The 15,419-nt window shown below is 40.4% G+C and overlaps 1 protein-coding gene across 6 annotated transcripts in view; it reads left to right on the top strand.

Annotated features, from left to right (window-relative positions):
* ubr3 (ubiquitin protein ligase E3 component n-recognin 3) overlaps positions 1-15,419 on the top strand; it is a 345,071-nt gene that overhangs the window by 33,129 nt on the left and 296,523 nt on the right. For 5 of the 6 annotated variants that reach the window (XM_041201112.1, XM_041201111.1, XM_041201114.1 and 2 more), the window contains exons 4-6: positions 4,779-4,922; positions 6,578-6,618; positions 10,802-10,868. In XM_041201112.1, coding sequence (XP_041057046.1) covers positions 4,779-4,922; positions 6,578-6,618; positions 10,802-10,868 — 252 coding nt within the window. Of the gene's footprint in view, positions 1-3,352; positions 3,545-4,778; positions 4,923-6,577; positions 6,619-10,801; positions 10,869-15,419 lie in introns of those variants that run through there. The other variant, XM_041201117.1, reaches the window with a different exon arrangement.

Below are 15,419 nucleotides of genomic sequence, written 5' to 3'. Positions count from 1 at the left end.
TGTTTTCTGTCCTTCACCCAATCCTTTTAGCCAAACTCACATTGATCTTCCTATTCCATAAGCTTCAGTTTTTTTAACCAGCCTTTTTATCTTGTAATTTGTCAAAAGCTTTCTTAAAATCCATATAAGCAACATCCCTTGCATTACCTTTATCAGCTTTCTGTTATTCATCAAAGCATTCAATTTGCCCAGCGTGATCTGCCTTTTACAAACCCATGTTGGCTATCCCTAATTAACTTAAAACCTCTTCAATTGCCAGTTTTCTCCCTCATTTTTAAAACCTTACCCAGTATTGATGTTAAATTAACTGGCCTGTAGTTGCTAGGACTGTTCTTGCACCTTTCTTGAACAAGTGTCATATTTGATACTACTCCAATCCCCTGGCATATTCCCACATTTGCAGAAGATTGGAAGAATAAGGTATGCCCTTCCACTATCTCTAAGCACACTGCCTTTAGCAACCTGGGATGCAAGCCATCTGAACCAGGTGACTTATCTATTATAAGAGTAGCAAGCCCTTCTAGTCCATCCTACCTCAATTTTTACCCCATCCATTACCTCTACTATCACTGCTTCAAGTTATTTTGTCTGTATCCAATTCCTTAGTAAACACCAATGCAAATTACCCAGTGTCAAGAAAGTATAATGTCTACTGTGTTACTGGAAATTATTTTAAAGTAGACACCACTGGAACTGTGTGTGAGATAATTGGATTAAAGCCAGCTGGTCAGAGGCTTTGATGTATAGAAGAGAAGTAGGTTTGAAATGGTAATTAGGTAAACATGCGGGCAGTTTGCATTTTTTTTTATTTAAACAAACTAGTGTAGGTTGGATTCAAAGAGAGGGAGTGAAATATTACATCTAACCAGGTGAAGCTCAGAAGCAGTGTGTTTTTGTTTCCCCCCAAGGGTTACTAACGTGGGTATTATGAAAGGGTCTTATTAGAAAAGGTAAAGTTCAAAAGACATAGTAATACAATGAAAATTTGCATTTAAAGAGGAAAATATGTATGAAGGAAGAGCAGGGGTGTTGGTAAAAAGGAAAGGGATTCTAAAATCATAAAGCCTCCAGCCTGTAAACCTTAAGCCACTGTCTGCAAGGATCCAGAGCTGAAAGAAACTAATTTTGAATGCAATTGTGCAGAGTGTGCTTTGCCAGGGTCTCTTTAAATCTGTGTTTTACTTTTGCCTTAATGGAGGTGCAACTAGGGGTCAGATTAATTGGGGGATTTTTGTAGTTATAGTAATTTTGTAGGCATATATATGTGCTTACAATCTTTCTTGTATTAACAAATGTTTAATTTGGTTTTATAAAAACCTCTTGAGACTTGGTGGCCTTATTACAACTGAATTCAAAGCCTGCATCTCAAAACGTACAAATTGTAAAATGGATTATGACAGATGTTTCATGTTCCCCTCTGGGATTTTAACAGCTCAGCACTTACCATTGGCTGTGTCATAACACCCATTAGGTATTCTAGCCATGCCCTGTACCTTCAGCCTATATTATCCTCTTTGTCCCTAATAGGCTACCCCTTTTACTATTTACATGCTGGTGCAAGGTTTTTGGGTTTCATTTTCTGGCAGGAGATGGCAGTTAACATAAGTGCTAAGTAGATGATCCATCTTGGCTTCTTCCTGATGTCCCCAGAATCACACATGCCAGTTTTCAGCCAATTTGATTTATTCCATGTGTGGTTAAGAAACAACTGAAGGCCCTGGATGTAGCAAAGTATTTGCGCCCCAACTACATCCTGGCTGTAGTTCTGAGGACTGGTATTCAGAAATAGCCATGCCCTAGCCAAGCTGTTGCAGTACAGCTACAGTACTGATGTCTATCTGACAATGTGGAGAATTGCCCAGGTGCCTCCTCTCCACAAACAGGACAAATCCATTTTTGAACAAGTGTCATATTTGCTACTACTCCAATCCCCTGGCATTTTCCCACATTTGGAGAAGATTGGAAGAATAAGACATGCCCTTCCACATTCTGGCCAATAACTGGCCCAGTAGCCTAACCGCAATCATCAGCAGAGTGACCTGCTCACCAGTGCTCAATTTGGGTTCCCCTAGAGCCAACTGGCTCCAGAACCTATGTTCAAACTAAGAAAAAAAGAGTTGAATTCCAGAGGTGAGGCAAGCGTGACTGTCTTTGACATCAAAATGGTATTTGATCAAGTATGGCAGTAGAAGCCCTAGTAAAGTCAATGGGGGTTGGGGGGGAATCACTTCTTTGGCTGGAATCATAGCTAGCACAAAGGAATATGGTTGTGGACAATCATAGCCCTAGGGCATCGCTATTGAGTGCCTCAGGGGCAGTAGCCTTAGCTGAGCCTTCTTCACTTGCTTTATAGTGATCTTCCCTTCTTCATAAGGTCAGAAGTGCGGATATGGGGATTTTTTTTTTTTCTGATGATTGTAGTGTTAGATTCCATTTGGAACACCTCAGATAATGAACAATCTGTGTCCATATGCAGCAAAACCTGGACAACATTCAGGCTTGGGCTGATGAGCGGCAAGTAATTTTTGCACAGCACAAGCGCCAGGCAATGACCATCTCCAACAAGAGAGAATTTAACAACTTCCCCATGACATTCCCTTGCTGAATTTTCCCACCAACAACATTCACCTCCACCACTGGTGCACCATAAACCAGATATAATGCTGTAACTCTCAAAGCCTCCTTTGACAGAACCTTTCAAACCCACAACGACCACCCCCTAGAAGAACCAGGGCAGTAGGCATGTGGGAACACCAGCTGCAAGTGGTCCTCTGAGTCAAACATCATTGCGATTCGGAAATTTATTGTCATTCCTTCACTGTCTCTGGGTGAAAATCCTTGACCTCCGTAACAGCACTGTGGGTGTACCTACATAATATGGATTTCAGCAGGTGGGTTACCACTTGAGGGCAGTTAGGGTTTGGCGATTAAATATTGGGCTTACCAATGATGTCCACCTCCCTTGATCAAATTACAAAAGCAGTATTACTAGAGCTGATAAGAATGCCGAAGAGACTGATGACCTTGCCGGCTTCAGCTTCTCTTGTTTGCTACTAAAGAACTGAGCTAAGCCTGCCCACCGAGTCTGGATATCATCTTGACATTCAGGGTCTAAAGTGATAGTGGGCTGTTGTTTGGGGACTTAGGGCTGTAAGGTTATGCTCTGTGCCCTGGATAATGTAACCTTTGGGAATTGACATTAAGTGCAAACACAAAATACACAGGCATGTAAGCAGTAGACTGCCCTTCTGTATTACTAACATTTTTAAAATAGCCTTTTGTTTAGAAAAAGAGGGTTAGTGTTATCTGAAATTTCTTTGAGATTTCCCCTCTAGCTTTTCTTGATATAATTTTGAAAGAATAACTGAGCAGAAACTTCAAGAAGCTTAACGAAAATATTCCATCACCGCCACTGACTGAACTGTACTGATGCATCCTGAGAAGTTGGATATATTGCCGGTGGTGAGAGTGCACATTTCAAATTTAGCTCACGGCAACACAGCACTGGGCAGAGATATCAAGCCCAAGCTCACATTTTGTGAAGGTGGGCCTTCAAGCAATAACTTCAATTATGGCATTAAAAGAAATAAATGACAGTCCAATTGATAGATTTAATTGGGTTATTGTGATTTTTTTTTTAAGTCCATGTTTTGGGCAAGAGAGATTTAAGTTTCCGAGGGATGACAAAAGATAGCCGAGACAAGCACTTTGGGTGATTGTAAGTAAAAGCATCACCCAGTAGCCAGTTTGTGGATTTGTAGGCTGACAAGTTTGTATGGACAGCCTGTATTACAAATGGTGATGTAAGACTTAAAATAGTAATAAGTTGACATGAGTAATAGTGGGAGATAATGTTTTGTAGACCAAATGTGTCTGCTGATGTAAGAGATATATTTTGTAGTTTTACTAGGAACGTTGATTTCTCAGCATTGAGAAAAAAGGATGGGATCTTGGTATAGTGGTGTTTTGAGACAGATCCCAGGATTTGAGAACAGTATAGTAGACCCTAGGATTTAGGATAATGGGAGGAGGGGTTCTGGGGTAAAGAGGCTGCTGGAATCCAGCAGTAATAGTGAAGTGTGACTGGTAGGTCCTGAAGCATTGAGGGGAAGAAAAGGCTGGCAACGTTTGTGGGCGGGACTGCTGTCTGGTAAGAGAAAATGCAAAAGTGAAAAATGACTTCAAAATTGGGGTGTTTTCATTAGAACAGAGGAGATTCTAGTGTGATTTGATAAAGGGATTAAAAATTATGAAGTTGTGGGATGAGAGTTTCCATTGAATGGGGTGGGGTTGGAGCCTAGAATGATGGGACATAGATACAAGCTTAAATGTATGACATTTAGGAGAAAGAGTTAGCCAACTTTTTTATTACACTGTGGGCTGAGAAATGCACGAGCAGAGCTTGGCGCAGTGACACTGCCAACATTTAAAAATAGGTTAGATGGGTGGTTGAAGGAGAGGAGAATAAAGGATTTAAGTGCAGGGCAGGTTTATTGGATTAATATGACAGATTATGTGGACAATAGACATTATAGTGGAAACCTGTTTCTTTATTATAAATTTTATGTTGTAACAATTTAGTGGCTGCCAGAATCCTTTATATGAGTTTTATACACAGTAGTTTGTCCACCTGAATAACTATACGTAGAGCTAACGTGATGTTTGGTGGATGAGATCCAGTACTGACTGTTGCTGTTAGGTTTGCACTGTGGGACTTTTGAAGGTTTTTTTGATACTGAAAATTTGTTCGGCTGAAAGATCCTTTTGTTTCCCTTAAGGCACTGGAGAAAAGACATATGCGAAGAAAAATTACGAAAAGTATTTGGCAGCATTAAAAGGCTCTGGTCTAGTTTCTTCTGAGGAACGCTCTGTGACATCTGTGCTAGATCAAATGGCAGGAGCAAGTAATGTTACTATTTTGGGTGAGTAACTCCTTTGTGAAGGTTTGACAGTGTTGAATCAATAAAGATTATACGGATGGGTGTTATTGTGACAGGTATAAATGTCTCATTTATTTTCTGTAAGATATGTCTATGTCTCTATATTTGGTTGAAATAGCCTGACCTCTATGCAGATCTCTCTCCAAAAGGGAATATTCACTTATGATTAGATGAATTGGGCAGCAAGTGTCACAATGACTGACTGCCATTAATTTGATGGCCAGTCTGTCAAAGAGGAACAATTTTTTTTTAAAGTCAGAATTCCTTTCTTTCAGAATTGGATACATAATGAGCAATTTCTGTGTCTTCAGCTTATTTGTAAAAGAGATTTTGATATTCTAGTACTACAGTTTATATTTCAAAGCAGCAAAGAGGTATAGCTATTGCCTTGATTTGTGGTTAGAAGAAATATTTCATGAATCATGTTCTGAGATTTAGAATTTCTAAATTTCACTTTTTTGGAACAGATACTTTAATTTTAATATAAGGTTTTGTAACCTGGTACAAATCTTAATTGGATCAACTTCAACAATGTGCATTAACTGCTTGTCTCCTGAAATTACTCAATTTATGTACATAATTAATTTGGCGATCTAACCTTGGTCATCTGAAGTAGTGGTAATCTTACTTGTGAATCTATTTCTTTAGGACATGTTCCAGATTACTCTGGGCCCACTTTTGCTTTTGTTCATATGCTGAGAAGAACAATTTTTTGTATCTAACACTAATAAGTATCTCAGTCATGTATGAAAAATATCAGGTAGACAACTGCACTGGAGTTTTGCAGAGAATGAGTTTGTCAAGGTGCAGTGAAGGCTAGTTGGTGGCCATTTAATTATTGGCTGCCTTGCCCTTACAAATGCAATGATTGAAAATTACCTTGCCAGAGCCTTGGTATGACTTTATCCCCCATAAGTGATTTATGGTGAAAGGGTGGTGGAAGCAGATTTCAAAATGAAATTAGAAAAATGCTTGGTTTTGTTCTGTAGTTTAATTTGCATAATTCTAAGGTTTATGCAGTAAAAATAATTTTCTATTTTTGATGTTGGAAAAAAGGCCAGCACATGGGGAAGATTTCCTGATGCCTTCCTTGAACAACTTGAACAAACAGACAAAGCCTAATTTTAACATGTCATCAAATTTAATATCTCATTCCTTCAGCACTGCACAAGAATGTCAGCCTAGTTATATGTGCTGAAGTCCTTGAATGGGACTTGAATCCAGAACTTTCTGGTTTAGAGGCAAAATTCCTGCTAACTGAGCCAAGTTGATCCATGTAGACATTTGAAGCATTCTTTGTTTGCAGTAGCCCAGGTTAAAAATGAATAAATTATACTTATTCCTTATTTTAGACGGTGATACTTAATAGTAAGCTATTTGAATGGGGAATTCCTGTCCCCCAATGTGGGACCTACACAAACCACTTCTTTCCTACACTGTTCGTTAGAATTTTGATGGCTACCAATTTTTATTTAGTAGCATAAGAGGTCTTAATATACATTCAGTTTGTTCAAGATTGTTGTGCTCAAATGTGATGAAATAATCATGTTTAGATTTTTTCATCCTATATTGAGTTGCTATTTTTTCTCATCAGCAATTCAGCTAATGGTTTGGTATGTTTCTTTTTATCTTGAAAGGTGCAACAGCAGGAACAGGACAGATGGACTCGTCTGATGAGGTAGTTTAAATATAAACACTGGGAAATTGATGAAACAGTTCGGATGCTAATGTTTTACCTTCAGAACCAATGATATTCAAAGTCGGCCTAGTATGATGAATGTCTCCCTTTTATGATGATTCTAAGAATCTTGTGTGGAAATGAATTTTAGTTTCAGCCCTGTTTTTAGCATGGGGGTACAAGCACAAAACTGTCCTCGGTTTGGCAGAAATCATCACTAAATTGGTAATCTTGGAGGTCATAGGGTAATCTGTTTGGGAAATGAAAAATGTCTCACTACTTTAGTCAATCTTTTTATAAGCCATTAGCTTGACATTTGCTGAATTTTCATCTTTTTAATGTATAATTTTATGTGAGCTATATGGAAGTTGCGTCCATGTAGTTTCCATTTGGTTTCTAACTCTCGATAATTATAGATGAGGCAATCCATTAGGTCAGTCCTAATTCTTCATATATAAAAAGAATTAGAAATCACTTGTACAAATGCAAAATACTGTGGATGTTGGAAATCTGAAATTAAAAAATGCTGTAAATACTCAGCACGTCGGCCAGCATCTGTGGAGAAAAAGCAGAGTTAACAGTTCAGGCTGAGATGACCTTTCATCAGAAATCATTTAGAAATCACTTGTTGTTGACTTCAACGAAGTAATAATCAGTGAAGGTTGTCTTTTAACTCTCTTTGGGCATTCTCAATTTCAGATGGGTTAAGAGATGCACATAAATGCTGCTTACTCCAATAGATTATAAAACATTATTTTGTCACCAGGTTCCCTGGATAGAACTGAATGAGCCTTATTGGTGTGCAAACTTCAAGGGCTATTTTTTTTCAAAAGCATTCATGACTTGGTTATTTGATTGAAAGGTTATCAGGAACTTATTACAGTACACTTTACCATAGGAGTATAAACCGAAGCAAATAACAGTTTGGAGTGTTCTAGAAGTATGGTGCAAGTTGTTAGTGCTTCCTGCATGTGAAGGTGTTATCAAATTTATATCGGTGGAGATAATTTAGGTTGAAAATACATCTGTGAAAATTGAAGAAGTAGCACAGTACTTTTCATTTATTCATGATGCTCCAAAGTACTTTACAAGTGAATTAAAACATACATAAGAACATATGCATTAGGAGCAGCAGTAGACCACTCGGTCCCTTGAGCTTGCTCCACCATTCAACAAGATCATGGCTGATCTGATTGTAACCTAACTCCACATTTCCGCCTATCCTGATAACCTTTCACCCCTTTATCAACAATCTATCTACCTCTGCCTTAAAAATATTCAAAGACTGCTTCTGCCACCTTTTGAGGAAGAGAGTTCCAAAGGCTCATGACCCTCTGAGAGAAAAAAATTCTTCTCATCTCTGTCTTTACTGGAAGACCCCTTATTTTTAAACAGTAACCCCTAGTTCTAAATTTTCCCTCAAGGGGTAACATCCTTAACACATCCACCCCTCAGGATCTTATGTTTCAATCAAGTCACCTCTTATTCTTCTAAACTCCAGCAAAAACAAGCATAGTCTGCTCAACCTTTCCTCAAAACAACCTGCCTATTCCAGATATTAGTCTAGTAAACCATCTCTGAACTGCTTCCCAATGCATTTACATCCCCCACTTAAATAAGGAGAACAATACTGTACACAGTATCCAGATGTGGCCTCGCCAATGTCCTGTATAAGTGAATCATAACCTCCCTACTTTTGTTTTCAATTCCCCTCGCAATAAACAGTAACATTCTATTAGCTTTCCTAATTACTTGCTATACCTGCATACTAACCTTTTGCGATTCATGCACTAGGACACCCAGATCCCTCTGCATCTCGGAGCTCTGATATCTCTCACCATTTAGATAATGTGCTTGCTTTTTATTCTTCCTGCCAGAATGGACAATTTTACATTTTCCAACATTATACTCCATGTGCCAGATCTTTACCTACTCACTTAACCTATCTATATCCTTTTATGGCCTCCTTATGCCCTCTTCACAACTTACCTTCCCACCTATCTTTGTGTCATCAGCAAATTTAGCAACCATACCTTCAGTCCCTTCATCCAAGTCACTTATATAAATTGTAAAATGTCGAGGCCCAGCACTGATCCCTGTGGCACACCAATCACCAAATCTTGCCAAGCAGAAAAAGATCCATTTATGCCTACTGTTTCCTGTTGGCTAGCAAATCTTCTTTCCATGCCAATATGTTAGCACCACCTTTTATTTATTTTTTCGCAATAACCTTCGATGTGGCAATTTATCACATAACTTCTGGAAATCCAAGCACAGTACATCCACCGGTTCCCCTTTATGGACAGAATGTGTTACCACTTCAAAGAACTCCAATAAATTGGTTAAACATGATTTCCCTTTCACAAAACTATTTTGACTCTACCCTGAATTTTTCCCAAGTGCTCCGCTATAAAGTCTTTAATACCAGCTTCTAACATTTTCCCTATTACAGATGTTAAGCTAAATGACCCGTAGTTTCCTGCATTCTGTCTCCCTCCCTTTTTGAATAAATGAGTTACATTTGCTATTTTCCAATCTACTGGTACCCTCCCTGAATTTTGGAAAATTAAAACCAACGCATCAACTACCTCACTAGCCACATCTTTTAAGACCATAGGATGAAGTCCGTTAGGACCCGGGTACATTTCAGCCCGCATCTCCAACAATTTGCTCAGTACCACTTCCCTGGTGATTTATAATTTTCTTGAGTTCCTCCTTCCCTTCCATTTCCTGATTTACAACTATTCCTGGGATGTTACTTGTATCCTCTATCGTGAAGACCAATGCAAAATACCTGTTAAATTCATCTGTCATCTCCTTATTTGCCACTATTAATTCCCAGACTCACTTTCTATAGGATCAATGCTCACTTTGATAACTATTTTCTCTTTTAAATACCTATAAAAACTCTTACCATCAGTTTTTATATTTCTAGCTAGCTTTCTCTCATACTCTTAATTTTTCCATCCTTACTAATCAGTGAGTCATTCTTTGCTGTTTTATATACCCTGTCTAATCTTCTGACCTGCCACCCATCTTTGTGCAATTATATGCTTTTTCTTTAAGTTTGGTACTATTTTTAACTTTTTGGAGTACAGTATATTGTTATGTAGCTAAATTGCACAGAGCAAGATCCAGATGACAGCAAATATATAAGTGTTTACTTAATCTGATTTTCATGTTGTTGGTTGAGGGAGGGATATTGTCCAAAATACTGAAAGAACTCCCTACTCATTACATAGTGCCTTGGGATCTTTGACTTCCATCTGAGCTGACAGACAAATGAAGTCTATACTTAAAGTCTCATCTAAAAGACAGCATTTCCAGCAACATACTACTCAGTAATGTACTAAAGGGTCATCTTAGATTATATGATTCAGTATTTGGAAGATGTAAACCTGCAACCTTCTAATTCAGGGATGAAATTGCTTTCAACTGATTAAAATTAATTATTTGTGACTTCACAGGAAAACATGGAATTGCAGAATCAAATCTAAATTGCAGAAAATCCCTTAATTACATGCAATAAAAAATGAATTTGATTTTGTCACTATAAACCAGTGGATCTAAGTCCCATCCATTTAGAATATGAAATGCATTCTCAAACACTGATTTAAAAATGTAATTCTGAGATTTTTCAAATACTCAAAAGAATTAATTTTGTCACCGTTAAGTAATGGTCTTGTTTTAATTCAAAACTGGGGTGGCTCTATCAAGCTATTTTGCATGCTTGATAGAAATGTGCAATTCAATAAGATTTTGCCCCATTTCCTTCAAAAGGTAATTTACAACAACTCTCTAGCAGGGGCAAAAATTAAATTAAGGGAGGTAAGTTTAATTTTTCGAACATAAGAACAAGGAGCAGGATTAGGCTATTCAGCCCCTCCAACCTGCTCCGCCATTTAATAAGATTATGGCTGATCTGGTAGTAACCTGAAATCTGCATCCCACCTACTGCTGATAACCTATCACCCCCTTGCTCACCAAGAATCTGTCCACCTCTGCCTTAAAAATATTCAAAGATTCTGCTTCCACCACCTTTTCAGGAAGAGAATTCCAAAGACTCATGGCCCTCTGAGTGAAAATATTTTGCCTCATCTCTGTTTTAAATGGGCGACCCCTTATTTTTAAACAGTGACCCTTAACAGACCCTTTCCTTAACAGACATTCCTTCATTTTTCAGGAGGAGCAGGATGGAAGTCAAGGTATTGGCAAACGGAAGAGGGTTAAACTCTCCAACAGCACCAAAGGTATATTTTGTTAAAGACCTTATTGCTAATGGTTAGTGATTTATAACTAATGATTTTATGGAATCATTGCTATTGCTGGATCTGCATTTTCTTTGTCACCCTTCCTCTACTCATGAACATGTCGAATCAATTTCTGTTTCCTCAGGTACTAGTTATGGCCAAAGTGGCCATTGTTCATGGGTCAGCCTTAAAAGTAGAAGGCATCACAGTCTGATCTATTCTATGATGTTCACACACACTGTCTATATGTACAACAGTATATTTTTACTTACCTGAAGCTAGTGTTCTGTGTTTGTTGTTCGTGGTATGATCTCCTTCCTCACAGTGTGGAAACAGCAACAGCTTAATTCATTTGTTCTGCTTGTAAGTGCAACCGCAACCTACCTTTGGCTGTCCTCTTTAACTCTCCCTCCCATTTGCACTGTGTCATTGTTATTGTACATTGTTATAGTTAAACCAATTCCCAGCTAGCAGGGGAGTCTCATCTTTCTCTTAGGCACTCTGCAGTTCTGTGGTTTTAATATTGATCTCAGACTTTACTTTGAAAATAAAGATACAACTAAAAAACTACAGATGCTGGAAATCTGAAGGACAAACAGAAAATGCTGAAAACACTGAGCAGGATAAGAAGCACCTGTGAGAAAGAAACTCTCGGTGCAGACCATCCTTAAAACTGTGCCTAAAATGTTAACTGATCTGTTCTATTAAATGATGTCTGAGTTGTCACTTAGTTTCTGTTTTTGTGGTGCATTAGTTTCAAACCTGTTTTAATTTTAGTGGGAGGCGATGGTGTAGTGGTATTGTTGCTGGATTAGTAATCCAGAGACCCAGGATAATGCTCTGGGTACCCGGGTTCAGATCCTGCCATGGCAGGTCTGCGATCTGGAATTAAAAGTCCAGTGATGACCATTGTTGATTGTTGTAAAAACCTATCTGTTCACTAATGTCCTTTAGGGAAGGAAATCTATCATCCTTACCTGGCCTGACTCCAGACCCACAACAATGTGGTTGACTCTTAAATGCCCTCTGAAATGGCCTAGCAAGCCACTCAGTTGTAACAAATCGCTACAAAGTCAGAAAAAAAAACGAATGAAACTGGATGGACTACCTGGCATTGACCTAGGTACCGGAAATTACAATGGCAATCTCAGCCCTGTCGACCCTACTAACATGTGGGAGCTAGTGCTGACATTGGGAGAGCTGTCTCATAGACTAGTCAATCTTCTTAGAATCATAACTTACAGATAATGTCCCAGACACCACCATCACCATCCCCAGGTATGCCCTGTCCTGCCGGCAGGACAGACCCAGCAGAGGTGGCGGCACAGTGGTATACAGTTGGGAGGGAGTTGCCCTGGGAGTCCTCAACATCGACTCCGGACCCCATGAAGTCTCAAGGCATCAGGTCAAACATGGGCAAGGAAATCTCCTGTTGATTACCACATACAGCTGAGGGAAGGTGGATGAATCAGCGCTCCTTCACGTTGAACACCACTTGGAGGAAGCAGAGGGTGTCAAGGGTGCTCTCTGGGTGGGAGACTTCAATATCCATCACCAAGAGTGGCTCGTTTGCACCACTACTGACCAAGCTGCTGAGTCCTAAATGACACTGCCCCAAACCCAGTCTAGCAGCTTGTGGTGAGGGAACCAACAAAAGGGAAAAGTGTGCCTCATCCTCACCAATCTGCCTCCACAGGTGCATCTGACAGTATTGGTGGGAGTGACAGCCGCACAGTCATTGTGGAGACGAAGTCCCACCTTCATATTGATGATACCCTCCATTGTGTTCTCTGGTACAATCACTGTACTAAATGGGATAGATTTAGAACAGATCTAGCAACTTGAGGCAGGGCATCCATGAGACACTGTGGGCCTTCAGCAGCAGCCGAATTGTACTTGAACACAATCTGTAACCTCATGGCCTGGCATATCCCCCACTCTCCCATTACCATCAAGCCAGGGGATCAACCCTGCTTCAATGAAGAGTGCAGGAGGGCATGCCAGGAGCAACACGAGGCATACATAAAATTGAGGTGTCAACCTGGTGAAGATATAACACAGGACTACTTGCATGCCAAAAAGCATAAGCAGCAAGTGATAGATAGGGCTAAGCGATCCCACAACCAGCGGATCAGATCTAAGCTCTGCAGTCCTGCCACATCAAGCCGTGAATAACGGTGGATAATTAAACAACTCATTGGGGGAGGAGGCTCCGCAAGTATCATCCGCAATGACAGAGGAGCCCAGCACAGTCGAGCAAAAGATGAGGCTGAAGCATTTGCAGCAATCTTCAGCCAGAAGTGTCGAGTGGATGATCCATCTCTGCTTCCTCCTGAGGTCCCCACCATCACAGATGCCAGTCTTCAGCCAATTCAATTCACTGCACGTGATTTCAAGAAACAGCTGAAGGCACTGGATACTGCGAAGGCTATGGCCCTTGACAACATTCCGGCAATGGTACTGAAGACTTGTGCTCCAGAACTTGCCCCGCCCCTAGCCAAGCTGTTCCAGTACAGCTATAAGACTGGCATCTACCCGGCTATGTGGAAAATTGCCCAGGTATGCCCTGTACACACAAAGCAGGACAAGTCCAACCCGGCCAATTACCACCTCCGTCAGTCTACTGTCAATCGTGAGCAAAGTAATGGAAGGGGCCATCAAGTGGCACTTGATTAGCAATAACCAGCTCACTGGTGCCTAGTTTGGGTTCTGCCAGGGCCACTTGGCACCTAACCTCATTGCAGCCTTGGTTCAAACATGGACAAAAGAGCTAAACCCCAGAGGTGAGGTGAGAGTGACTGCCCTCGACATCAAGTCAGCATTTGACTGAATGTGGCATCAAAGAGCCCTAGCAAAACTGGAGCCAATGGGAATCGGGGAAAACTCTCCACTGTTTGGAGTCATACCTCTCTCAAAAGAAAGATGGTTGTGGTTGTTGGAGGTCAGCCATCTCAGCTCCAGGACATCACTGTAGGATTTCCTCAGGGTAGTGTCCTTGGCCTAACCATCTTCAGCTGCTTCATCAATGACCTTCCTTCCATCATTAGGTCCAAAGTGGGGATGTTCGCTGATAATTGCACAATGTGCGGCACCTTTGGTGGTGACTCCGATACTGAAGCAATCCATGTCCAAATGCAGCAAGACCTGGACAATACCCAGGCTTGGGCTAACAAGTGGCAAGTAGCATTCGTGTCACAAGTGACAGAAAATGACCATCTCAAACAAGAGAGATCCAACCATCACCCCATGATGTTCAATGGATTACCATTACTGAATCCCCCACTATCAACATCCATTGACCAGAAACTGAACTGGACTAGCCATATAAATACTGTGGTAATAAAGAGCAGGTCAGAGGCTAGGAATCGTGCAATGAGTAACTCATCTCCTGACTCTCCAAAACCTGTCCACAAGGCATAGGTCAGGAGTGTGATAGAATACTCCCCACTCGCCTGGATGAGTGCAGCTCCCACAACACTGAAGAAGCTTGACACCATCCAGGACAAAGCAGTCCGCTTGAATGGCACCATATCCACAAACATTCACTCCCACCACGACCGACGCACAGCAGCAGCAGCAGTGTGTACAATCTACAAGATGCACTACGGGAATTGACCAAGGCTCCTTCAACTGTACATTACAAACCCACAACCTCAACCATCTGGAAGGACAAGGGCAGTAGATAGATGGGAACAACACTACCTGGACGTTCCCCCTACAAGTCACTCACCTCCCTGACTTGGAAATACATCGCCGCTCCTTCACTGTTGCTGGGTCAAAATCCTGGAACTCCCTTCCTAACAGCACTGTGGGTGTACCTGCACCACATGGACTACAGCGGTTCAAGAAGGCAGCTCACCAACATCTGCTCAAGGGATGGGCAATAAATGCTGGCCCAGCCAGCGAAGCCCATCCGTGAATTAATTTTAAAAAAAATACTACCTGATATACAGATTTTCAGTTTTTTAATTACCAGATCATCCATTTTCATATGACTGATGATCTGTTACATAAGAGATGTTCCCTGGATTTGTCTTACTTTAATACAAATTTTTTCTCCTCTTTCTAATTTCATCAATTTGCAGGTCTGTCTTTTATTTTCTGTTCTGAATAAAGATTTATAACTGAAATGTTAACTTGCATGTTCACTCCACAGATGTTGACTGACATGCTGTGTACTGCTGGCATTTTTCGTATTTGTTTCAAGATTGGGTAAACTGGGTTAGCGTTTAAGTGCCCTCCAATAAATTGACCCAAATTGTATTACAACTTTTTGTAATTGGGATAAAAGTGGATAAAGAAATGCCAGCTTATTCTGTAGCACAACTTTTGTGCTTATTGTAAACAAACTGTAAATATTTACGATCTTGGGACCCACTGTTCTAATTTCCAAAAGATATGGACAAAGATTTTGTGATAACAATAATGGTGAGGCAATTGATGCTCCCCCTTATTTCAAGGGAAATTGGATAGTAGCTCCGCAAGTGCGCAGTTCAATGTGAAAATAGGGAAGTTGTTATCAGGGATGCTGGTCATCCACAGGTGTGCTGT

This window comes from Carcharodon carcharias, chromosome 12, assembly GCF_017639515.1.
Source record: "Carcharodon carcharias isolate sCarCar2 chromosome 12, sCarCar2.pri, whole genome shotgun sequence".
In the NCBI taxonomy this organism is placed as follows: domain Eukaryota; kingdom Metazoa; phylum Chordata; class Chondrichthyes; order Lamniformes; family Lamnidae; genus Carcharodon; species Carcharodon carcharias.
Note: the sequence above shows the minus strand (reverse complement) of the source record. Positions and strands in the feature narration are given on the sequence as shown.